Raw genomic sequence first — 23,631 nt, 5'->3', positions numbered from 1 at the left:
ACCACACACAGACTGCGCGGGGCCACGACAACCGGCCGCTCGTTCCTTTGGAAAAGTCTCGGCAGCTGCCCCAAGAGGTTCAGAGGGTGCAGACCAAGGCAGCACCAGAAAACCTCTCAGACACGCATCCAGATAACGCGTTCCCACAGCTACAGGGAATGAGCCACATCCATACTGGAAGACTGAGATAAGAGTTTTGCCAAACAGCGATGCGCAGCACCAGGACTCAGCACTCCAGGACAGATCCTCCAGCCAGCCGTTTCAAGCAGGAATATTTTACAAGGCCACCACCGCCGCCATTTATTGCCCCCACACCCAACACCCTCAGACATTCTCTGAACGTACCTTCCCTTCAAGGCAAACTGGAGCACACAGCCCAAGAGAGGTACTTTTTGGGACAGGCTGCCCAGGAATCTTTCAGGGACCATTTCTTCAGTCCACGCATCCTATCCCTGCAGGAGTTTAACGAAGTAAGCAATTCGTCCAATCCTACCCGCGAGCCCCTGAAGGAACAACCGGTTTGAGTAATGAGTTGAGAGACACATCACGCTCCGGTGAAGCCACCGGGCTCCTGACCCTAGTGAGGACACTTCCATTGCTCTAGCAAACACCCTGCTTAGGGCCTTTCCCTCACCCACCCGCTTGCAACGGAGCGGCCGGCCGGCCCAAACTCCTGCACCTCCCGTCCAGGTGAGAGCCCTGCGAGGGCAGCACACGGGCTTGTTCAGCAGCTTCTCGCTTCTTTGCTCCACTCTCCCTTCCCTTGCAGAAAGGTCACCGCTCACTCCTCTTCCCTCCCCTCTGCAGCTCTGACAGGCACAGCAGGAACCGCAACCACCGTTACCCAAACACGCATTTCCAGGGGCTGTTTTTCCTGCAACTCCTACTTCCATCGTTAGGACTGATGCGGCTCCCAGCTGTGATGAGGAAGAGCCCCCACCACCATCAGGGCTTTATCAGAGTCGTGGGAGCAGGTGCCCGCTCAGACGGGCTGCGTCCAACCACGGTAACTGGAACACGGGGGTCTACAGAGGGAACTGGGAAAGGCAAGGGGAGACTGGTCCAGCATGCCAGCCTACACCCCATGCCCTCAGACAGCACTGCCCAAAAGGACCGCTGCAACTACTCAGGACCGCGTACCTCAGTGCGACAAAGAATAAACATCTAGCGCTACCTAAAACACCACAGCCTACTAGTAAATAATTTGCCCTAAAGAAACTCCCTATGGAATCAGCAGCGGTTGAGGTGGGAAAGAACCTCCGGAGGTCACCTTGCCCACCCCACCGCCCAAGCAGGACGCGCGGCGGGTTGCCCACGACTGTGTCCAGGCGCCTTTTGAACGTCTCCAAGGATGGAGACTCCAGAGCCTTCCTGGGCAGCCTGCACCAGTGCTCCGTCACCCTCAGCGTGCAGCAGGGTTTCCCGACGTTCAGAGGGAACCCGCCGTGTGTCGCTTCGTGCCCATCGCCTCTGGTCCCGTCACCGGGCACCGCTGGGAAGAGCCCTTGGCACCCTCCCTCCAGGGGCCTGGGCACATCCTGCGGCTTCTCTTCTCCAGGCTGAGCAGGACGAGGGACTGGGGTAAAACACGAGATCGGTGACTCATCCGGTGGGCTCCAGCGGGCACCGACTTCCTCCGTGGGTTCGGCTCCCGCTCGCTCCCTGCCCTCCGCTCCACGGTCCAGCCGCCGCTTCCCCGCCTGCCCGGGGACCGGGTCACGGCGACCCCTCGGGACAGAGGGCTGCCGGCCCCGTCACAGGCTCCAGCCGGGGGCTGGCGAGTACCGCAGCCGTGCCGTGCCCCAGCAACCCGGCTGCAGCACCGCTCGCCTCCCCGCTCCGGGGCGGGACACGACGCCACGGCGCTTCCTTACCCGATCCCGGCGGCGGCAGCAGCGCAGCACCAGGCTCTCGCTGGGGCCGGGCAGGCAGCGCTCCGCACTGCGGGTCGGAACCGGCACCGATCGGGCCGCGCAGCCTCGCGCCCCTGCCGGTAGCACCGGGGCCCGGCCGGCTCCGCCGTCGTCGCGTCGCGTCCCGTCCAGCAGCCCCGAGCCCGGCCGCGACTGGGCGGCAGCGACGCCGCGGGAAGCCCTACTGCCCCCGCCCCGGGCCGAGCTGCCCGTCCGGAGCCCCGGCTGACGGGGCGCGGGAAACGAGACGAGTCCCGCCGCGGCGATCCGCCCCCTCGCCCCGCCCCCCCCGCGGCCCCGCCTCCCCGCCGGCGGGAACCCGGCGCGCGCGCGCGCGCCCCCGCCCCGTCTCACCCGGTGCCCCGGCCCGAGCCGGCCCCGCTCCCGCCGGACGCTCCCGGCGCGTCTCGAGGTGCCGCCCATTGGCCTGCGCGGCCGTCAGTCAAGCGCCGGCCCCGCCCCGCGCCACAGCCGCACGGAGCTGCTGACAGACTGTGTTTTACTGCGCGGCCGCCACCGCCCCGGAGCCCCCCCGGAGCCCCCCCCCCGCCCCGCCGCCCACAGGGTCCGAGCGCGCTCCGGGGCAGGCCCGGCCCGGCTCCCGCCTCCGGCCGCAGGCCCCGAGGTGCAGAAGTCCGTCCAAGCTCCTAGTCATTTTTCAGGCCCTCGGCAATGAGGTTGAGCTCGTAGCACCAGGTCTCGTAGCGATAGGCCATGCGGATCTGAGCCACGTTTGTCTTGCGGATGTCGTTGCCTTGGGGCCCCTCTTCCTGGTAGTTTTCACCCAGGAACTTGACTTTCTCCTGCCAGGGACAAGGACGGCGGTACGGACCTCAGGTCCCTGCTGGCAGCACCCAAGGGAAACGCCGGCTGCTGCCCGGCTCCCTCGGGCCGCGGGGAGAAGCCCTTGCGCTGAGCGCGTGGGCAGAGCTGCTGTCCCGCTCCCCTTTCTGGGGCAGGCAGGACACCGACCTCATGGGACAGGCCACACTGCAGGACGCTGTTTCGGGCGATTTCACACATGTCGCAGGTGCTGAGCTTGAAGACCTGGGCAGCGATGGCGTACTCCTCCATCAGGGGCTCCTGCAGCCACAGGCTGTGTTAGAGGGCAGCAGCTTCTGCCGGCCGAGCCCGTCCTGCTGCAAGGGCTGTCCCAGAGATGGCCGAGCACGCCGGACCCTCTGCAAATGCTGCCGGCTTCCCTGAAAAATGAGGGCCTCCCCCCAGCCCCTGCATTCAGACAGTAGGAGGTGATGAGCTCACGCTGTACCTTGGTGTAATGAAACTGCATGGGGTCATCTGTAGAAAGGGACACCATGAGGCCCTTCTGGTGGAAATCAGGCAATGGATTCTTCGCATACTCCAGGAAGAGGCTGTTGTTGCTGAGTGGGGACATAGCAATGGGAATTTGGGCAAGGAAGTACAGATACTGCAACACCGGGCTCTGCAAAGATGAGCAGAGTTGCCAGGTTAGGGATAAAGTTGCTGCACCCTCCACCTCTCCAGGGTTGCTCCTCAGATCAGCCCAGTGCCCCAGCCAGGAAATCTGGTGCACAGAGCTTGTGTGTGCAAGAAAGATAGGCAGGCTAGCAATCTTCCAGGGCCCACATGGAGCACGAGAGGCCAAGTGAGTCCAAACCTGTCTGATTTCTGAACTCAGCTGGCTCCAATGATAACAGAGATACCCAGCGATAGGTCTGTGAGGCTGAACCCCTGAAACCTGAATATGTTTCTCAGCTACATCCCCAAACATGCCTGGAGAAACCTAGAGACTCACGTAACGTCTGCCTGAAGCCAGGCTACCTGTGTCAGTCTAAAGCAGAGGCACAGTTAACTCTCAGCTACAGTAGAGGTCAGCTGTGAACACGTTCTCCTCCTCTGCCATGCCTGTGCTGCTCTGTGGCAGACTACTCCACTTACTTACCTTCTTGAGGTTGAGACCATGGGAGATATTATCTGCTGTCATGAAGGCTGCAAGCAGATGTGTGATGGCCCCGGCTTCCCCACAGTGCGGCCGGAAGAGGAACGTGTTCATACCACGCTGCCTAGGCACATGGAAGGAGGACTCAGAGCAGGCAAGCAGCAGGGTTAAGTGGCATTCAATGCCAGGTTCCCTGACTTCAGGTCCAGCTCTGCCCCTCCCAGTGTGTCCCCAAGAATCCAGCTTGACCTAGGAGTACATTACTCGTGCTTTTCTCCTCTGTACATGCAATAGATACATCTCTGCAATCCCAAAGTTTTCACCCCAGTCCATCTTCACCCCACCCCACTTCCTCCCGAAGAGTGTTTGGAAATTGCTCTGGAACATGAAGCTCCAAACTACAGTGGTGACAGAGGAAGGATGGCCCCGCTTCTTCCAGACCAACAGTCAAAGAGCTGAGACAACTCATGAGGCAGCCCCCCTTCTGCCAGCCCATCACAGGTCCCTTAGATCAGATCCTGGGCCTCACCTGCGTAGGTTGTTAAGCACCAGGATGTTGGCATACATATAGTATACATAGTAGGTGTAGGATGGGTTCTTCTCAGAAGTCCACTGCTCTGGCTTTGGGCTTTTAGTGCAGAACATGTGTCCACTATGCTTGGATTCATCATCCACACTGTCAAAGCCGGTGATCTGCTTGACAAGGTAACAAAAAAGCTGCATCTCAAAGTCCCCCACCTCATCACGCCCAGGTCGGCTGGCTCAGCCTGCCCCACTGCAGCTTGCCGTCGCCCAGCTGTAGCCCATACCCCTGCCCCAACCAAGAGCAGAGTCAGGAGCAAGCTTTCAGCCCTTGTCCCTCACAAACCCTCGAGCTCTATCAAGGGCCAGAAGTAAAGCTCACACCAAACCACTTCTCCAGGAGGTGAGTGGGCAGCATTTCTCACAGCCGCCAGCTCAGGGAGTCGCACCCCTCCCAGCACTTGTGGACACACGCACGTTTTCCCAGAACGTGGCAGTAGGGCCACAAGCCCACTGATTACATTTTCCCTGTCAGAGCCAATACCCCATTTCTTGTTGCACAAACAGGAATGTAAGTGTTCACCGCTCCCTGACATCATCAGGTGACACTCACGTGGCGTAGAAAGACACTCAGCTCTTTGTGGGCTTGGGGATTGACAGTTGCCTCAAACACAGGAACAAAGATATTCTCCAGCATCTTCCCAAAGTGTGGGAGGAAATTCTTAGACCTGAACACATCACTGTGGACAGAGGCAGGGATTAGCTACTAGCAGAGGAACAACATGGCCCACTGTGCCTACAATCCCTTCAGGATGAAAAATGAAGTATAGTGCACTGTAAGGCACGGTGTTCTCTGAGACCCACAGCACATACTAAATCCTGGGTACTTGGATCATCCATTTCATGTTGGGGGAATAGACCCGATGTTTGTTGAACCAGCTGGCTAGCTTGGGCCACTCCTCAGCTGATCGCCCATAGATTGAGAGGCGAGGCTCCGCGTGCTGGTACTTGGCATCCTCCAGATCAGAGCCAACCTCCTGCAAACCGGAACAGACAGTTGCATGGGGACCCTCCAGCCCTCGAGCACAGCAGCACCACAGCTTAACTGCTCTCTCCTCCCCTGTATTCTCACCTTGATGATGGTAGCAAAGTACTCGCCATTGATAGCGTTCTCTGTCTTCAGATAGAGGTCACGCAGCTCGCTGGCACCCACAGGGTTGTACTTGTCATTGAACTTGTCAAAACGCTGAAATGTCTGCCGCCCCTAGAGTGGAGAGGATCAGGGGCAAATACTGCATGCACACACTGGCTCCAAGCACACCAGCCGAGCAGGGACTGATCCAAACAACCCAGATGGGAAAGCCAGGAGCTGCTACATCCTGCCACAAAAACTACGACGCACAACAAACATGTCACACGTACACAGGGAGGGGAGGAGCCACGCCTACAGGGGTGGATGAGAGTGACCCAAGAGCGGTCTTAGAGTAAATGCCCTACCACTTACAGCATGGACATCCAGGGAGTCCACTGTCAGGTCATAGGGGTGCAGATTGAGCTGCTGGAAAAGCTGTTTGAGGGTGAGCTGTTTGCCCTTGGCATCATAAACTACACGGTCAGCATCCACACGGTATGATTTCTTGATGAAACGCAGAAGATGCTTCTGGTTCATGCAGGCTGCAGCATGGATGTGTGTGTCCACCTGAGAAACCAGAGGCACAGCTGTCTAGCTTCAAGTTGGGATGCTCAGGTACCATCACAGGGAGGACAACAAACCCCATAGGTGAGCCCAAGTTGTGTGGGGAGCATGGCTAAGCCCAGCAGATGAACACAACAGGCCTAGGCCAAGAGCAGCCCAGTCAGCCCCATCCCATTAGCAGGAACAACGTAGGTGCCACAGACCTTGACTCTAATATCCAGTTCTCAGGGAGGGGAAGGCACCAAGACAGCTCATCTTCAGAGCCACTAGGGCTGTAAGCCTTGCCATTTACCTTCCGGCAGTTGTAGAAGTCCCGGTGCGGATTGTTCTTCAGCTCTTTCATCTCCTCCATCTCATTTAGCATTTGATGCACTTGAAACTTGGATGAGAGGAACTTCAGGCGCCGATGAGCGTAGGTCTTACTAGGGAAAGCAAAGGGCAGAACAGTGACTGGGCATTTCTCCAATCCCTGAATGCTGACTTTGCTTAAGACTCCAACCAAAACAGCCAACAAGGGCCGAGGACACTTTGGTAGCCAGCAGGCTGCAGGGATGTCCTCAGTGGGTTCCTCCCCCTTCCCTGGAAGAGGAGGGGGCAACCCTGTCTCTGCCCTGACCTCCCTCAGCCTGCCGAGGCAGGACCTGTTCAGCTGCACCCAGCAGTGCTGGGCCGTGCACTTACACAGGTCCCTGTGCAATCAGGGCCAGGAGGAAGTTCATGTCATCAACGAAGTGCTCAAGGCTGGGGTAGGGCAGGTCCTTCGGCTCATTTCTGCCAACCGCTGCCTTGTCTCCATAGATGTAAACCACCCCATCCTTCATCTGGACGTGGTATCCCAGGTCCTCATCCAGGTTCGCACTTTCGAAGGGATCCTGTCCATCCTTCACTGGCGGGGTGAACACTGGACCAAAGGGAGAACACCGTAAGGCACAGGCTGCCAGCCAAAACCCCAGAAGCCTAACATGCTCCTCCAGCCCAGGCAGAGGGCAGGCACAGCCCCGCCACTGTGACACTGCAGGGGAGGCCTGGGCAAGTGACTCCCCTGTGGAGCACTTCTACAACCCTTTTCTGACCCCTGCTCACCCACGGTGAAGCCAGAGAGGAAAACCCTCCAGGTGCTTAGATGTACCTGGGCCAGCATCACTTGCCCTCCAGACCTCGCCTTCGATAGTACGCAGGTACTGAGATGGGGTCCTGGGGAACCGCTGCACGGACTGCTGCATGTACTTCTCCCGGATGCACAGGGCACGGTACAGACCTTTGCAGACAACTTCAAAATCTTCGACTGTCACCTGCAAGAGCGCTGATGCTGAATGCAACCACACAACTGGGAACCTAGCTGCCTGAGAGATACCCTGGTGCACCAAGTTGTGCAGAGGACAACTTTGTTCACGGCAAGATACGCACCATCCCCTCCCTCCCACTGCTCTGCCTGAGCAGGGGAAGGAAGAGATGATAGGCAAAGTCCTAGACATGGCCCAGGGAAGCTCCTCACACCAGAACCAATGAATTCCAGCTGTCCTGCCCTCTTACAGTCCTCCCTTCAAACTGTAGTTGGCACTGAAATGGAAGCCAGGCCTGGGCAAAACACTAAAAGCTATTTTTAGAGCCCAGGCTGAAACTGAAGCAGGACCAACAACATACACTGACCCAATGTGTCAAGAATTTTTGATTTACTGCACAGACAAGTGTTTTGGGCAGTCAAGAGAGGTCAGACTGGAGCAGCATGGGAGAATACCATGCAGCAGTTGCAGCTAGCTACAGTCATGGCAGAAGGAATGTGCCTGTGTGGGGAAGGACTTTCAGCTTCCCCTAATTGCTTCCCTGCTACACAACTCCGAGCTGAGCAACTTGCTCAGCCCAGGAGGGAGCAACCTGTCAGCAGTTATCTCAGAAGCAACACAAACATAATAGGAGGCTGAGGAGGAGAGGAGGAGGGGAAAGATGAATTAGCACAGGATGTGACAGCAGTCCTGGTCAAATGGCTGTAGGTCACCCTGCCTGAGCAGGGGGGTTGGACCAGACGACCTCCAGAGGTCCCTGCCAACCTCGGCCATTCTGGGATTCCGTGACATGTGCATAGATCTCAGACAGATCAGCTGTGTGCAAGCAGGAGCAGGCTGCGACAGAATGAGCACAGCCTACCCCGCCATGCCGTCCCCTCTGCCCTGTCTGAAGAATCCCATGGGAAGCACGCAGCACCCCACAGGCTCCTGCTAAGGAATTCAGCTCCAGATCCTCCAGGGATGCAGCAGGGCACCATCACATGCTCATGAGATACAGACTGAGCTGGAAGACAAGACTATCCCCACGACACCTGGTACAGACTCCCGTGACACTGGGCCCTGCTGAGGGACAGGCAGGGATGAGATGAGGTGGTAGTCAGCATGGGGAAGGGTATAGCCATGCAAGCACCTACCCCAGAGGCGTAATCCCCTGTGATCTGTACGCGCTGGAAGTCAGGCACGGCCTGGTACAGGGGGGAGGTAGAGATGACCTCATCAATAGTGGACAGTCTGGTTATAGACTTCTGAGCCACCGGGACTGCCAATGCAATTGTCTTCAGGCGGAGCAGGCGCTTCTTCCTGCCAGGGAGGAAAGCGTCAGGCGAACAGCCCCGACCCCATGGCCACACGCAGGTGCAGGGTCAGGAGCACTTCCCACAGCCATGTTCCAACTGTGCACAACACGAATCATCTCTGGTGCTTTCTGAGAACCTTAAACAGACAGTGCCGAGAGCAGAGGCCACAGCACACAAAGTAGTCACAGACTTTCAAGCGTGGACTTTGGAAGCCGCACCTTTCCAGAGGAAGGTCTTCAAGTCTCCCTCTCCAACAGCTCTGTGGCCATTGCAGTGCTGACACCCAGGGAACAGGCCAAGGGCGTCCGTCTGTCCAACAGTGGGACCAGTTGGAGAGGACACCCTGAAGTACCTGACAGATGCTCTGGGATTACCAAGGATTTATTCCATTTTGGGTGTGGTGAGCTGTTTTCACAGGCCTTGATTTATGTTCCCCCCGCTTTCTTCCAGCTCTAGCTGGGGGTATGCAGACAACGCTCCTCTCCTTTCCCCAACTGCCCTGGTGGTTGCTCACCGCTTTTCTGCTGTGGTAGAGCTCTCCTGAAGCATCATGTGCGCTCTCATTTCCTGGCGTGAGATGGGGCAGATCTCTTCCACGTCAAAAGGAGAGATCTCTTGCCTGACCTCCTCGTCTTTCACCTCAGAGGCAAAGACCTTCTCTGCGAAGGAGCGCATTGCCTCATCCATCTCTGCAAGGAGAAGGAGCAGAGTGCAGGGTCACACGGAAATCTGGTTCCCAGCCACCCTAACAGGCAGGTGTCTCTTGCAGTCAGCTTAACGCTCAGCTGCCATTTCCTCATGACACATACACTTCCATGCTGCCTGCAAGACTCTGAGCAACCTCCAAAGCTTACAGAGCCTGGGCCACCCATAGTGGGCTGGAACCCTACCTAGACACCCCCAGCACACCAGAGAAGGTAAATACAGCCCACAGCCCAAGAGTAGCACAAAAAGGACCAGAAAGAACCAAGTCCTTGGGAAGGGCACTTACAAGAGCATGCACTGGGGGGAAGGGGGGGAAGATTGGCAGAGCCCTTACAGCTCTACAAAGCCCAAGACCCACTTGCTCCACAAGGCACCCAGTCAGGATGAAGACAGAGGTATAGATGGAGATGGACAGAGCTGGCAGCCCAAGCACTTAGCTCCCACCATTGCCGTGCAGCTGAAGAGCTCCTAACCAGGGAACCATCGTGTGAAGTAGACCCCTCTCAGCCATCACGTGCAGCATGCTGCAAAGGTGCCAGCTAAGATGGCCCTATGAAAGTCACCATTGACACAAGGTTGGCTGGAGTTTTACGGAGTAGGAAAAAGAACGTTGCTAAAAGCCCTTCCGCTGCCAACAAAATGCCATAAAACAAAAACCCAAGGGCTCTTCTGGCAACATCTCCCAGAAGTTCACATTTGCATAGCAGCATATGGACAGTAATCGAGCAGGTTTTGCTGGCAGCTCAGCATGAAGCGTAGTGAGGGTCGATGCTGAAAGATGGACCACACCATCGACATGTCAGACAGGGCATGGTCAGCAGATGAGGACCAAAGCAGAAAGGACCGACATGCATGGCAGAAGTGTGCCAGACCTACAAGAGATACATACAGGGGCTTCCTTTCCCTGCTGTTATACGGGAAGGCGAAAGGGCTTGTGCTGAGCTACAAATACATGGCGAAATTCTATCACTAGATCCATTTCTCAGCAGTGCAACATCACAAAACCAGGATTTCCGTAACAAAAGTTGCTTGCTGTTGTAAAGCTGCCGCATCACCAATAGGCCCCAACCTGCTTCTTAGAAGACAAAAATGCAGGTTTTTTGCACTATCCCATTATTGCCCGCTGTTAGGGACTCTGGGATGACAGGCGTCTCAGCAAGAAATGTTTTCTGCTTTCAAACATGAGGTAGGAAGAAGAGGGCAGGGTTACCGTACTGTGGACTTCAGCGTGAATAAAGGAGATGAAGCATTAGATCCGTCCCCTCGTGGATCAAATCCACTAGGAGCAGGATGCATTCAAAAGAAGTTACTTTTGCCTCGATCTCTGTTTTTTTTTTTAAAAAAAAAAAGGGAAACCCCCCACAACCTCAAATAAACAACAAAGGTATGAATAGGTGTAAGGGAAATTGCAAAATGTCTCACTTCCTGCCACAGAGGAAAGAACTCCACTAAAAAAAAAATTATCTCCCAAGCAGGAGCTCAGGGGCAGTAGGACAAAATTTAACAAACAGCAGCTTCATATATCAAAGGACAAAAAAGCTGGAACCATTCCACAGAACAGTGAGGGGCACAGCTGGCACTGCTGAGAAATAGCATCTTCGTGAACTGCTGAAAGATCACCATGATCATGTAACTGCTGTTTGTTTCCAGTGATCATGTCTAGGCAGTGACACTGTGCAGCATATAAAAAGCCTGGCAATACTCACCTTTGTCTTCTGCTGTTTGAGATAAAACAAACAAGATAAAACCAGATGTGATCAGCCCTTCAAAATCTAAGCCCTTTTGCCTAATCATCACATCAGTGATTAAAAAGGGATTAGTAAAGTACAAATTTAGCCAAAGCCTTCCACTTACAAAAGAAAAGAACAGTACTTGTCACTTTGTACAAGATAAAGATGTAAGTTCAGTGTTGAGTGTTCCACGATACAGCCTCGGTGGTGTGTGCATAAATGAACCACGTTGCAGAAGCCATCCAACCCGCGGCTCTTTGGCAGAGCCTCTCTGCCTTACAGTAGTCTCTGGGTTTCCCTGCAGCTGTCCAAGGAGAACAGCATCTTCTAGAACCTAGATCACCTCAGTCAACACTACGAGCAACTAACAGATACCTAGTCATCTAATAAGACTGAGCTGTCTTGGAAGGTCTCTCCCTACTGCCGTGTTCAGGTGCAGTGATGCAGAAGAGCATAGGAACAACTTAAGAGGGCAGAACAGCATTCTCCTGCCTGAACAAGAAAGCAAATATTTTAGTGACTCAGAGCACCAAGGCTGCTTTGCGAATTTTTTGTCCATGACTCGCCATCCTTTGTGAAGATCACGATGGATGGTCATTTCAAAGATGCCAAGTTTCATCCTCCTGCTGCCTATGGTCACATCTCCACTTATTCACTAACAGGATCAGGCAGCTGAGACACTACAGATCCACAGATCTTCTGTCCTGGTCATACAGTGTGGCATCAACATTCTGGGGATACAACTCATGAGCTCTTGCATCACAAGTCACCAGCTTTCCCAAAGCCCAGCCTGCAGAACGTACTCTCCTGGCATTTGTACTTCACTTATTCATTTGCAAACTGAGTGCCCCAGAAATGCCTAGTTTGACCTTTCATCTCTTTAGCGGATGAAAATTACATTCATGAAGGTCAATAAATCCCCACTGATGTTGCAGAGCCAAGTTTTAATACTAGCTTCACGTACTAGGACAGCATCTATCATACCACACAGCACTGCAATTCTAAACGTGCTCTTAGCAGAACTGTTTGGTGCTGATATTCTTCAGGGCTCTGTAATGGCAGTCACATCTCTCGCTGTACTGTTCTGCAAAGCCTGGCTGGTCCTACTCCTGCTGCCCAGCTTTGGTTCCCTATCCCCTTGGGACAGCGGCACCCCACATCTGAGCTTCGCCAGGTTGACCAGAGACTCCTGAAATCCCTCTGCCCCCTTTCGCAGTAATTTAACAGTATCATTACAGGATGCGCTTACAGGATACATTATGCTGCAGGAGGAACGCTATTTTTCTTCAGTACGAGCAGAGCAAGATTTAAACAATAATGCTATTTCTTTGCTGCACTAACCAAAAATGTCTCCAAGCAGGAAGAAAAACACTCAAAGCCCCCAGCGAGGTCCCCTGGACTGCAAAGATACCACACCATCAAGATCTCAGGGGCTGTGGGCTAACGAGCCTGCCCTGTGGCTCCTTGTCTCACTACTTGCTTTCAGACCTACCTGGAATTCTCACCCGTGACATCTTTGCAGGAAGCTTGCAGACCCTCAGGTAACACCCTACTGTAACAGAGCACAAGTAGCTGACTGACTGCACAACAGCCTAACACTAATTTTACTCCTTTCCCTTCCCTGTAATTAGACTCTCCCACTCTAAAAGGAGAAGGGAGGTCAGCTATAAGACTATTTAAAGTGCAACCACAAGCACTTGCACTGAAACAGGTGAAACCAGGGCTCAAATTTAACTTTTTTTTTTTTTTTTTAAAGTTAGGCTTTGATTTTACATTTAGTAGAGTTTCACCTGTTGTCTGACCAGATTGCTACTTCCCAGGACAGTTCCACCTTTCTAAAATGGACTATGGAAGCCAGCCTTTTAAGACAGACTAAAACCGATGTCTTCTGTGCTGAACCAATGGTTGAAAGGAAATCCCTAGGGCACAGGGCTGATGCGTTCACCAGAACAGGACCTGTGGATAGGTACAAATGATGTGCTCTCACCAACCCGTGTCCTAGTCAAAGATATTTCCTCAGAGGAGGGTCTACTTGGAAGACTGGATTTTAGCAACAGGAGTTGCACAGATGTCCTCACATCTTCCCAGCTGAATCAAACAAAAGGAAAGTGCAAGGAGCTATTATTTTATTCCTGAGCTTTTCAGGAACTGCCTTTATAAAACTTTGTATCATCATAGTAAGGAGATACTCAGTTCTATATGTGGTGAGCCATAACCAAGGCATATCTTACAGAGACCAGCACTTAGTACAATCCAAGAAACTCCTCCCTTCAGCTACACACGGTGGTTTGGATCCGGCAGAGCAGGGTATCAGTTCAGGAAGTACCTCCCGGCTTGTTTTAAGTAGCTTCTTTCTAGCATACAGGCACCCAGTCCTTTAGGGTCTCCTCAAACCTACTTCAGATCTCTCACATGAAGTTGGAGAACAGCTCCCATCTGAAGAAAATGGCCAGAATTTGTAGTGGCCAGCATGTTGTCAGGGTAACTCTGAGCTTCTGACTCAGCTTCCTGGTGGGAAGCGGTAAGCCTGAGCAGGTCAGGAGGATACAATAGTTTTGATTTGAAACATTTTTTTCCTGTTTGTTTAATACTTCACTTCTTGACAGAGTTGAGAAATTGCACCGAAATCAGGACAAGTCAAGCAAAGCATTCAGGCTGTACTCAGTCTTGCTGCTGATTTAAAAGGTGACTTTGGTCATATCGTTAAAAGAAACAGAAAATCTGCACCCCTGGAAAAGAAACATTGTTTGGAATTACACGCATATGTAAGGGCATTGCGCTCTATTTTGTAGGAACAGCTAGGAAAAGGCCTTCTCCCAGAAGGTGGCTGGAATAAGTGAGTTACTTGCACAAGATAGAGAGCTACAAATAACAAGTTGTAGATTTTGTCTGTAGGTGCACAGAAGCTTGTGGCACAACTAGTGAGTCAAGTCAGATGAGCTGAGAGCTGGTGCAGCATCTCCAACTGAGATAATTTCCAGAGCATCCAGAAACTCTCTTTGAAAGATCCCTATTTGAGATGCACGACTCAAACATGCTGCCTTACAATTAAGAAATTATCCAGAATTCGGGGAGTTTTAGCCCTACTTCCCAGGTAGCCCCCAAGAATATAAATTGATTTTCCCCCAACATGCAGAGGTGCAGCCAACAGGGCAAAGCTGGGATGCTGATACAGTCTTGATCTGTAATACCTGGTCTCCTCTCTCATGCTGATAGCAGTCTTCAATTCCTGAATTATTCTTGTTCTTACTCATTCCCCAGTTTGTGAGTCCCCACACCACGTTACTGTTTAACTATTTAAGGTCAATAAAAATTGGCTCCTGCTTGTTTGCTCTCCCACAGGGACTATATCTGCCCCTAACCTTTCGGGATATATCAAGATCTTGGGATTCACATCTGAAACCAAAAATAACCTTTAGGATGCAGAGGTCATCTTCCTCAAGAGGTCTCTTGATCTCTAGCTTTTTAAATCGCAGGGTCAACTTAGTTGGGTTCATGGTAGAAATACGAGTAAAGCTTGGGTATGCTGTGCTAAAGTTAGATCTACAGCCTCTTTAAACTGAAGTCTTGAGTACCAACAAGCCATCTTCCCACTCTTTTTCAGCTGGAAAGTGAGTGATTCGCACCCAGAGGCTTCAGAGCGGCTCTAAAGCCCCACACTTTTATCTCTAAGCTGCCCTCATTCCACCTAGGTCTAGTCAAAGGAAAAATGGCTAAACGTGCCAGAAATTTGCCAGCTTAGGGTATTTAGCAGGATCTTCCTCTAGTTCGCCTAGCAGAGCAGCCATATCACAGGGGTAGCTCTCCCAATAGCAGCCTAGGGGCAAGTTTTGCTAGAAAATGGTTTCAATTTGCAAAGAAGAAAAGTATTAACAGAGAAGGGCTAATGTGGAAATTCACAGGGACGCTCCTCGATGTGCTGTGCCTTTGACCAACATCACCTCGCATCAAGAAGAGCCTCAGCAAGTTCTTCTCTCCCCACATCGGTCTTAGTGATTCCCTACACAGATTCCTCTAGGGCCGTTTAAATCAGCCTCTGTTCCAGTATGCAACAAAAGTCAGCAAGTCTGTAAGGTGTGAACTAGTTTCTAAGAACAGATTGTTACAGATAGCAATTGTACTGGAAGAAAGCTTCCCTAATAAGCCAAGAAGAAGCTTTTAAGCACCCATCTGTACTCATATTCTGAATCTCTCCTTTTGGAAGCGGCAGCGACTACTGCAGCTACGCAGTGCAGGGAGTTTTATACCCAGCGTGGAACAACACTCTTCACATCAAGGGAAGGGGATCTTTCTGGCAATGGAAGTGCCTTTCAAAGGCAAACTTTACCTAAGCTCCTTCAATTCCATCCTCTTAGCACACGATGAGCTTTAAATCTATGCAGGGCAGCACCTGTTGCTTTACTGTGAGATACTTTTCCTCTGACTGCAGCCCTGTGCCAGGATATGCAACAACTTTTCCACGCAAACTGGTATCATCTGGGGTTAGTTCTCACAACTGGCTAGGTACGCCCACTCTGGTTAGACAGAGACAAAAGTCAAGCACAAGGTGACTGTTCTAATCCCACTCACCTTTATTTATGGAAATATCAAATAACCTCATAGCTGAGCTTCAATTTCTGTCATACCGAAGATGGTAAAAATGGCTGGAATACTCCGCAGTGAAGACAGATAGGAGACCCACTGCTAAGGAAAAATCAAGTCCAGCAGAGTCTAGTCTGAACATCCATTTTTCACAACTCCGATTTCTGACACACAGGCTGGAGGACAACACTTACTTCACAGCAAAAGGAGGTAGCACCTCCATCCTGCCCTGCAGTGTCTCTACATCCCAACACTTTTGATCGTGCCAAAATTAGCCAATACACAGAAAGGAAGCTGAAAATCCCAAGCTTACAGTGCAATTCTACATTTATTTAAATCTCAAAAGTGCTCTACAATAGCTGCACTGTGGTACTGTGAACTCCTCTGTTACTAGGAGTCTATTCTTTAGTTCCTTGCACAGAAAACAGATTGGACTCTGGGCCCCGGATGTCTGACACAATGTCTTAGGAGAAACACACGTAGAGCACAACACTCACTGTGTGATCCAACACAATTTGCATTACTGCAGGAGGAAAGCCAACAGGGAAGTGTTTTAGAAGACCAAATTAAGCAACTTAAAAGCCTAACAGAGAGCACGATTTGGACACAGCAATAACTTTATAGCCGATTTCACTCTTGGAATACCAAGTGGTTTCCCCTCCCCCCCTTTTTTTGACTTAGCAAGCATCCTTTCAAAGGGCAAAGTCAGCAAAAATATTATGAGGGACCCCACTGCAAATATAGAGACTCAACACTAATGCAAGGTGCATGACATGGCACAGATTGGTGAAGTCATTGAAACTGGACTCTGGAACAAGCCCATGGAATGTCTCAAAGCCACTCTCACTGCTTATTTGTGCTATAGTGAATATACACGATACAGCTGTTCACGCCACATTACAGATGCGACAATTTCAGTAAATCTAGATCCCAGAAAGCAGATCGCATCGTGATAAGCCCAGTTGCGGATCCCATGCCCAGATCGCTACCACAAAAGAAACAACCCAAGAATTCAAAGTTTATTCTTTAAAAAAGTTATTTAAGAAGCAAAATAATTTACTTCAATTCAAACCAAAAGAGATGCATTACTGAAAGCAAATAATTATACAAAGTAACAACAAATTAGCCCTTGGATAAGAAGTCCAGATCCCAACAGTTCCCTACCATCCTGGAGGTTATACACAAACACTCACTGAAGGCTTGGGGAGCAACGAAGGACCACGTAGAGGATCAGAACGTAGTTTGAACTTCCACTGCTCCCCTTCCCTCCCTCCACAGACTGAAGTTGCTTGAAATCAAATTCTAAGTCATTCAACTGTACTAAAAATTATCATGATTACTATCCAAAGTCCTACTGATGACAGTAAGAACAAAATTTGAGCACCGTAGTTTGAACAAGACCATTGAGCGAGGACACTGACAGTAACAAGCCACAGAGTTATACTACCTCGTTAAACAGCTGTTCTTGGTCCATAATAACAGAAACTTTTCTTTCAGTTACTGGCACTTGTAAATTTTAAACAAGAGCTCTACCCTTTTTTAATGTTTTACCTCAAAGTTGTTTATGTCTGTTCTTCCCAGTCAGGATAGTAAAGTTAGCTTGGCACTAACACGGTGTTGTGCTGTTAGTTCTAAATAACAATAACATAAATCTACAAAACCACCTTTTCCAGGGACCTGCCTTGTGCAAAAACTTCTGTGCTTATCTTCTAAATAACTTTCCCAAAAGTTCTTGGGTTTTTGTCCTCCCACAGTTCTCTCAGTTGCCACCAAAATCAGGGTTCTCATATACAGATAGCAGGAAACAAAGTACAACCATTTACTTCATATTCACGACTAGTACAACACCCTGATTTTCTATCACTCACTAGATTTGAAACTAAAATAATGCAGATGGGAGTACCACCTGTGTAGTTCATCTCTGAGTATATCCTCCTCTAAGGTTCCAAAGGTGAAACACATACTGACCTGTGCTTACCAGGTCTTCTTCCCTTTAAGATTTTATATAGCCCAAGAGAAAGGGAACACCAAAGAGAAAGTAGATGCATTTACCAGTTCCCATACAATTCTGAGAATTCACAACTTTTGGAGTTAAAGCTAGTACATTTTTAATGACAACTAGAACATGCCATGCAATGTAGAGAATTATCGTGATGAACCTCCATCCAAAAGAAATAATTTTCCATATTTGACCACACAACCTTCAAACATCAGATGCCAGCTGCAAAAGGTTTCCCTTGGCCACGGGCAGCAGGCAGTCACGCTCCGAACTCTGCAATCCTGCTTGCCAGGAAAGAAACTCCCGAGTTTCCCAAATAATCAAAAAACATACATGGACCCAGATGATGAGATCGCACCGTTTAAACATGTTGCAAACTCCACGCTGCTGTCTTTCCAAAATGCTGAGTCTGCGTGACCAGATGCGTATCCCAAAAGCTGTAATTTTCCATGTGTACTTGTATTAAGCGGACAACAGCGTGTCACACCTCTTTAGAAGCAGTCAGTCATCTCCTTGACACAGTGCTCAAATAATGCTTTCAGAAATAACTTCTCTTCTTGCACCAAACAAAAGAAAAACACTGCTTGCTGATAACAGGCACGACAGCTTGCAGTGATGGTAACTGTCAGGTTTAACTTGCAGGCATGAGATCATCTTCAAACAAACTCAAGTCAAGTCACAGCCAATGCTATCCATAATGCTGCCCACCACTGCCTATGCAGCTGGAAAATAATGTTTGATGTAAACATACTGTATTTTTAATTCTTATCAGTGTCAAATCAGTCAAGGGTAAGATAAATTGCAAACAGTACTTATAAGGATTACCACGGGTAAAGAAAATGTGATGCAGATTGATCCTCTGCATTCCAAGAAGAGAATTAAGAACGTAAGTAGTGAAGGAAGCAATATCAAAAGGAACAATTTCTTCTCTCAGTATTTACTGATTTCTGATTTCCATTTGAAATTGAGAACTCCAAATTAAGATTTATGAATCTGATACCAACAAACTGAAATTAAGCCTCTAGCAATTTCTCTGCTCGCTCTGGTTCGGCAGCCTGACTGAACGCTCCCTCTGTTGGCTGAAGGGTCCTTACTCTTCCATCAGGTAGCAACTGGGAACTCAGCTTTGCTGTGGGATACACTGTCTGACCACACAGAACAGGATCCAGTATCAGCAGCACAAGAATTAGGAAAGGACGCAGCATTCCAAGGAACACTGGTAGGTTTTGCAACAGTGACCACCTTTGTATGTCCCAATTATATGAGGTGACAATGGTTTGTTCTAGGAAGAGCTCACACAGCTTCTGCAGTAATTCTCTCGTACTACGAGGCTGTTAGAACAAGCCCAGAATTCCCATCAGTGTATCACATGGCTTCTGCATAGTCATCACTGAACTCACTTCCTTCCTCATTTTGCAAGGATGCTGCAATCAGAAGCTAGCTCAGTTTTCTGGTATAGCTCGTTGCCTTTTCCCCTCAGTCTGGACATATGAAGTCCATGACAACCACTGCACCAAATCCAGTCAACCTGAAATCCCACACTCCTTCCCTGACAAGAAGACTCTCCAACTACATGTTACAGAGAGACATTTTGAAGAGACTACGTTTACAGTCTGGTGGTAAGAAAATAATTCAGAATAAAATAATTTGCAAGTTACAGACAGAGCTGAGTAACAGCTGTCCAAACTAACCTCCAGTCGCTAGATTAACTATTGAGAAGCTGCCCATAAATGTTGGCAGTTAATGTTAAAAATGAACAGCTGACTAATTTGGTCCAACTTGGAAGAGATCTGAATGCTGCAGAAAAACAATATAGGATATAAACAGTTCCACTTACAAAGAAAGTAAAATTAAACAGATGCAGTATGTCCCCCTCCCTAGTTCAAGAGTCTTACAAGTGCCTGCTCGTTCTTCCAGCCTACAAATTCCTGTTTTAGTATCCTGTCAGGCAAAGAGATCACCCACACAAGACTTGCCTGCATATGACAATGAGCTCCCAAGAAATTCCAGTCCTTGGGGTTTTCCTCAACCCAAGGAACAGGGGACAACTTCAAATCTTCTTAGCAAACAGGCACTTAATTTAGGAAAGATATCTCCTTTTTATTACAGAAAATGAAGGATCGGTTAAGTGGTACTCCTGGCACAAAGGAGATGTTGCAAATACGCTGTACGGGTGCACCGAGAGCAGACACCAATCTGATACGAGACAGAAGCATTCACGGTGGCAAAACCATTTCTGACATTACCTGCCGAACAATGATTAGTGCCACTCCTCTGACAGCACTGCAAATCAGAATCCAATAGAAAGGGGACAAACATCACTTCTAGCTTTTACTCTAGAGGTAAAGTGTCATCTTTTTCACAGCATTTAGTCTCTATAGTTCACTTTTCTTGTGACTGGTTTTCTTCTTGAACAAACCCAGATAACACAGTGAGAAAAGAATCCCAGTGCATCAAGAGATGTGACTGCTCTGTTAGCTGAGCAAGGAGGTAGACGCCATAGATGTTCTCTTCAGATGGAGCACAGAAAAGGACCTTGTGCTAATTAACTGGTACCAAGATTCTGGCCACTGGCACCAAAATACTGCAGGGCATCAGCATGAGACGCAATACAGTAGCATCGAGACTCGTCCACCAGCTGCATCTGAACCACATATTCTTGGCATCTGCAACAGAAAGGCATCACTCATTAGCTGCTGTCCAACTTTGGGATGGATGTGCACCTCTAGTGTCGTCCAAGTCCTGAACTGGTCTACCTGTTCTTACAGTGATGGGTAACTGCTTTTAGGTAACTGTTGAAAAGAATTGCACTCAGTTGGGGAACTCAGAAATTTCATGACTCGCTTTATTTTATTTGGCTAATCTTCAAACAGTGCATATTCCAGAGGAACACAGCTCAAGATAAGCTGCGCAGAAGTCAATCAATCATCAGCAAATGGTGACTGCAGAATTGTGCACGCTCCTCTTTCTAGTTCAGGTGTTTCTTGTGTACAAGACAGAAGTTACATTCTCCAAACAGTCAAAATGGTTTCCCAAAGGAAGGAGACACTGACAAGAATGATACAGAAAATCACACAATTATCAGTTCAGTGGAAATCCACAGGTTACAGCCAAAAGGTTGCTGTGAATAGAATTTCCATTTCATAAGCTTTACTATTTACTTAGAGGGGAAAAAAAAACTAAAAAATTTGGAGAAGTAATTAATTGCAGGTCTAAATCTCTGGGTATCAATGGGTTGTATAATACAGAAAAACCCCACCCATAGCAGCCAGTATTTCTAAGGCACGCTTGTCAACAACTGAAAGACATACAGACAAGAAGCCAACGAAAAACTGAAATTACAGCTCACCTTATCACATCACAATGCAAGACAATCCCATACAGCCTTGATTCCCGTCTTCATTGCTGTTGAGCTTTTTCATCCGGTACTGCCGGATCTCTCTCACCAGCGTGTAAAAAGCGTCTTCCACACCCTGAATGCAAATGATCCAGGTAAAGTATTTTCTTTCCTGAAGCTTTTTAGATCACTGTTCTTTCCATCCCAGGATCCCTTAACATATTTGAAAGACATACTTCTACAGGAAGAGTAGTAACCAACTTATCCCATAGCTCACAGGAGGAAGAAACTAGCACTTATGTCCAAAACCTTCCACTTACGCTCTTAACTTTTCCTCTGAGGCAAACATCCAGGGTAACAACCATTAAAAGAAACAAGGCAAATCGTAACTGTAGAGGAGTGCCACGCAGGAAACGAGCTACTTGACTAACCACCTCTGTTTTAGAATTCTTAAGAATTTTCTGGCTACTGCTTAATAACTGCATCTTTTCTGCTTCATTCCACACTGATATAGGTAGAACACAGGCTGACTGGACAGAGCCACACATTCAATGCAATTCTGAAGAAGTCTATTAGTCCAGTCTGGGGAATTCCTTCTGTGAACATAACCTTAAAATTGGCTTTCGTTAAGAAGCCAAGAAAACCAAACAGGTCTGGGACAACTAATCGCACAGTCTGACCACTTCTCAGCAAGAGCAGACGAAGCTCTCCTTCTTATTATGAACACGACCCACTTGAAAGAAAGTCAATACCAGTCTGAAGTGATTTGTGTCCTGACCTAGCCCAGTGATAAAAACAGAACGCTTTCAGGCTAAGAGTGAGTGGAGAAATCAAAAGCTAAAAATTTCAAATGAATTAAAAAATGCTTACTCCTGTAGATAAGAAGAAAAGTACACAGGAAAACGTTAGACCACTCTGCATTCAACATACAGGAAGAAGCCAGACCAAGAATGGAAGCGTCTTACCTGTCTTGTTTTAGCAGATGTCTCTATGAAGGGGATTCCATAGCTTTTTGCTAATTCTTGAGCCTGTTTCGTGTCTACTGTTCTTGTGGGCAAATCACACTTATTCCCAACTAGCACCATTGGCACGTCATCTGAATCTTTCACTCTCTTGATCTGTTCTCTTTAAAAAGACAAATAAAAAAAAGTTAGGAGCCATTTTCTAAATATAAAAACTGTTTTAGTTCAGTATCCAAACAACCTTGTGCTACAAAAATACACATGTATTAAAGCTGGACGGAACCTCAGGGGTTCTAACCTACAGCAGTACGATTAATAACTCCGTACACTCCATCTTCTAATCCATGCAGAACTCCACTCTAATGTGTGTTTTTCTTACCCATTTTCTTGGAGATCATGTTCTCTATGCTCTAAATACAATTTGGTTAACATAACAACCCACGAAACTGTCCCACTCTCGATTGACTAACAATGTACAGACACAGCAAGCAGATAAGCTTGAAAAACTTTCTGAAAGAAGTGGAGGACTTCGTATGTGTCTATTATTTAGCCTTCACTGAGTCTGATGCCTCTTCCAGTCTTCCCTCCCTGCATCAAAGACCCAGCTCATACCTGTAAAGGTTAATATCAGCAAAGGATTTACTGTTGTTAATGGCAAAAACACAGAGGAATCCTTCCCCGGTTCTCATGTACTGATCACGCATGGCACTGTACTCTTCCTGTCCCGCAGTGTCCAGAATGTCTAACAAGCATGTCTCTCCATCAATAACAACCTGCTTTCTATACGAATCCTGCAAAATACACAAGCAAATTTTAGATTAGAGAAAAACATTGTAATACTACTTTCTGCTCTGGGCATTATTAAAGCAAAAATAAAAATAATGATAAAAAAGAAGAGTATGATTCAGAGGAGCTTTTCTAGCCCCTCCCAGTATCTAAAACTATCAGTATTTAAAATATTACTCTAAGCTCCTCAACTTTTCTTAAAAAACTTTTTTTAAAAATCTGTTATTGGTAAGAAATTCCTCATTTGGCAGACAGCAAAAAAAATTATACGTTATAAATACCATCACTACAACATCAGGAGTAGAAGCTACAGTTTACGTAGCGCGGCGGCGACTGTTTTTGTCGCCACTGCGGCTGCCTACACTCCGCTTCACAAAGCGAGGCGTAGAACGGACAGGGAAATTTTGAGTTTTCCCGGAATTTCTTATCCTGCGCACCCTGAACTCGCAATCTGGCTTTTTAAAGCAAAAATAAACAAACCAACCAGGAGCAGCCTCCCACCTCGATTCACACGCAGCCCCCCCCCGTGTGAGGAGCTCGGCCCCGAGCGCCCCGGTCTCACCTCAATGGTGGGGTCGTACTCGTCCACGAAGTGGTTCTGGATGAGCTGGATGGTCAGCGCGCTCTTGCCCACGCCGCCGGCTCCCACCACCACCAGCTTGTACTCGGTCATCGCCCTCCCCGCGGCCCCGGGCGGAGCGCGGCGCAGCCCCCCCTCCCCGCCGCCAGCCCCCTCCCCGCCGCCGCGGCCGCCGCCCGCCACTCCCGCGAACGCGGAACACCCTTCCGAGAGCCTTCCGGCTTCCGGCCCCGGCACGGCGTCATCACCCGGCGCCGGAAGTCTCGCTGCGTCGTCGCCGCCGCTTCCGGGCACGTGACGGCGTGAAGGAAGACACGG

General features: G+C 49.4%; 2 protein-coding genes across 4 annotated transcripts; both read right to left on the bottom strand.

Moving 5' to 3' along the window:
- Nucleotides 1–2,303: 2,303 nt before the first annotated feature.
- Nucleotides 2,304–12,637, bottom strand: AMPD1 (adenosine monophosphate deaminase 1). 2 transcript variants are annotated; one of them, XM_075775975.1, is made up of 15 exons: nucleotides 12,561–12,637; nucleotides 9,148–9,322; nucleotides 8,472–8,637; nucleotides 7,182–7,344; nucleotides 6,734–6,953; nucleotides 6,345–6,474; nucleotides 5,861–6,055; nucleotides 5,489–5,620; nucleotides 5,230–5,393; nucleotides 4,970–5,096; nucleotides 4,364–4,527; nucleotides 3,838–3,958; nucleotides 3,184–3,357; nucleotides 2,886–2,996; nucleotides 2,304–2,716 (listed from the first exon to the last, which is right to left on the bottom strand). In XM_075775975.1, the coding sequence occupies exons 1-15, from the start codon at nucleotides 12,580–12,582 to the stop codon at nucleotides 2,561–2,563; spliced, it is 2,220 nt and encodes a 739-aa protein (XP_075632090.1). In that variant the 5' UTR covers nucleotides 12,583–12,637; the 3' UTR covers nucleotides 2,304–2,560. The 2 variants fall into 2 exon arrangements, 1 of the variants encoding a protein (XP_075632090.1); XR_012838924.1 differs by lacking the exon at nucleotides 2,304–2,716 and having other exon boundaries at nucleotides 3,184–3,295.
- Nucleotides 12,638–20,173: 7,536 nt separating this feature from the next.
- NRAS (NRAS proto-oncogene, GTPase) lies at nucleotides 20,174–23,476 on the bottom strand. Of its 2 annotated transcripts, none has more exons than XM_010301712.2 (5): nucleotides 23,296–23,476; nucleotides 22,560–22,738; nucleotides 21,951–22,110; nucleotides 20,998–21,121; nucleotides 20,174–20,314 (listed from the first exon to the last, which is right to left on the bottom strand). In XM_010301712.2, exons 1-4 carry the CDS (start codon nucleotides 23,404–23,406, stop codon nucleotides 21,002–21,004), a joined length of 570 nt encoding a protein of 189 aa, XP_010300014.2. In that variant the 5' UTR covers nucleotides 23,407–23,476; the 3' UTR covers nucleotides 20,174–20,314; nucleotides 20,998–21,001. The 2 variants fall into 2 exon arrangements, with proteins under 2 accessions (XP_010300014.2, XP_075632016.1); XM_075775901.1 differs by lacking the exon at nucleotides 20,174–20,314 and adding an exon at nucleotides 20,476–20,696 and having other exon boundaries at nucleotides 23,296–23,474.
- Nucleotides 23,477–23,631: the final 155 nt, after the last annotated feature.

The sequence above is a fragment of the Balearica regulorum genome, chromosome 25 (assembly GCF_011004875.1).
Source record: "Balearica regulorum gibbericeps isolate bBalReg1 chromosome 25, bBalReg1.pri, whole genome shotgun sequence".
NCBI lineage: Eukaryota > Metazoa > Chordata > Aves > Gruiformes > Gruidae > Balearica > Balearica regulorum.
Note: the sequence above shows the minus strand (reverse complement) of the source record. Positions and strands in the feature narration are given on the sequence as shown.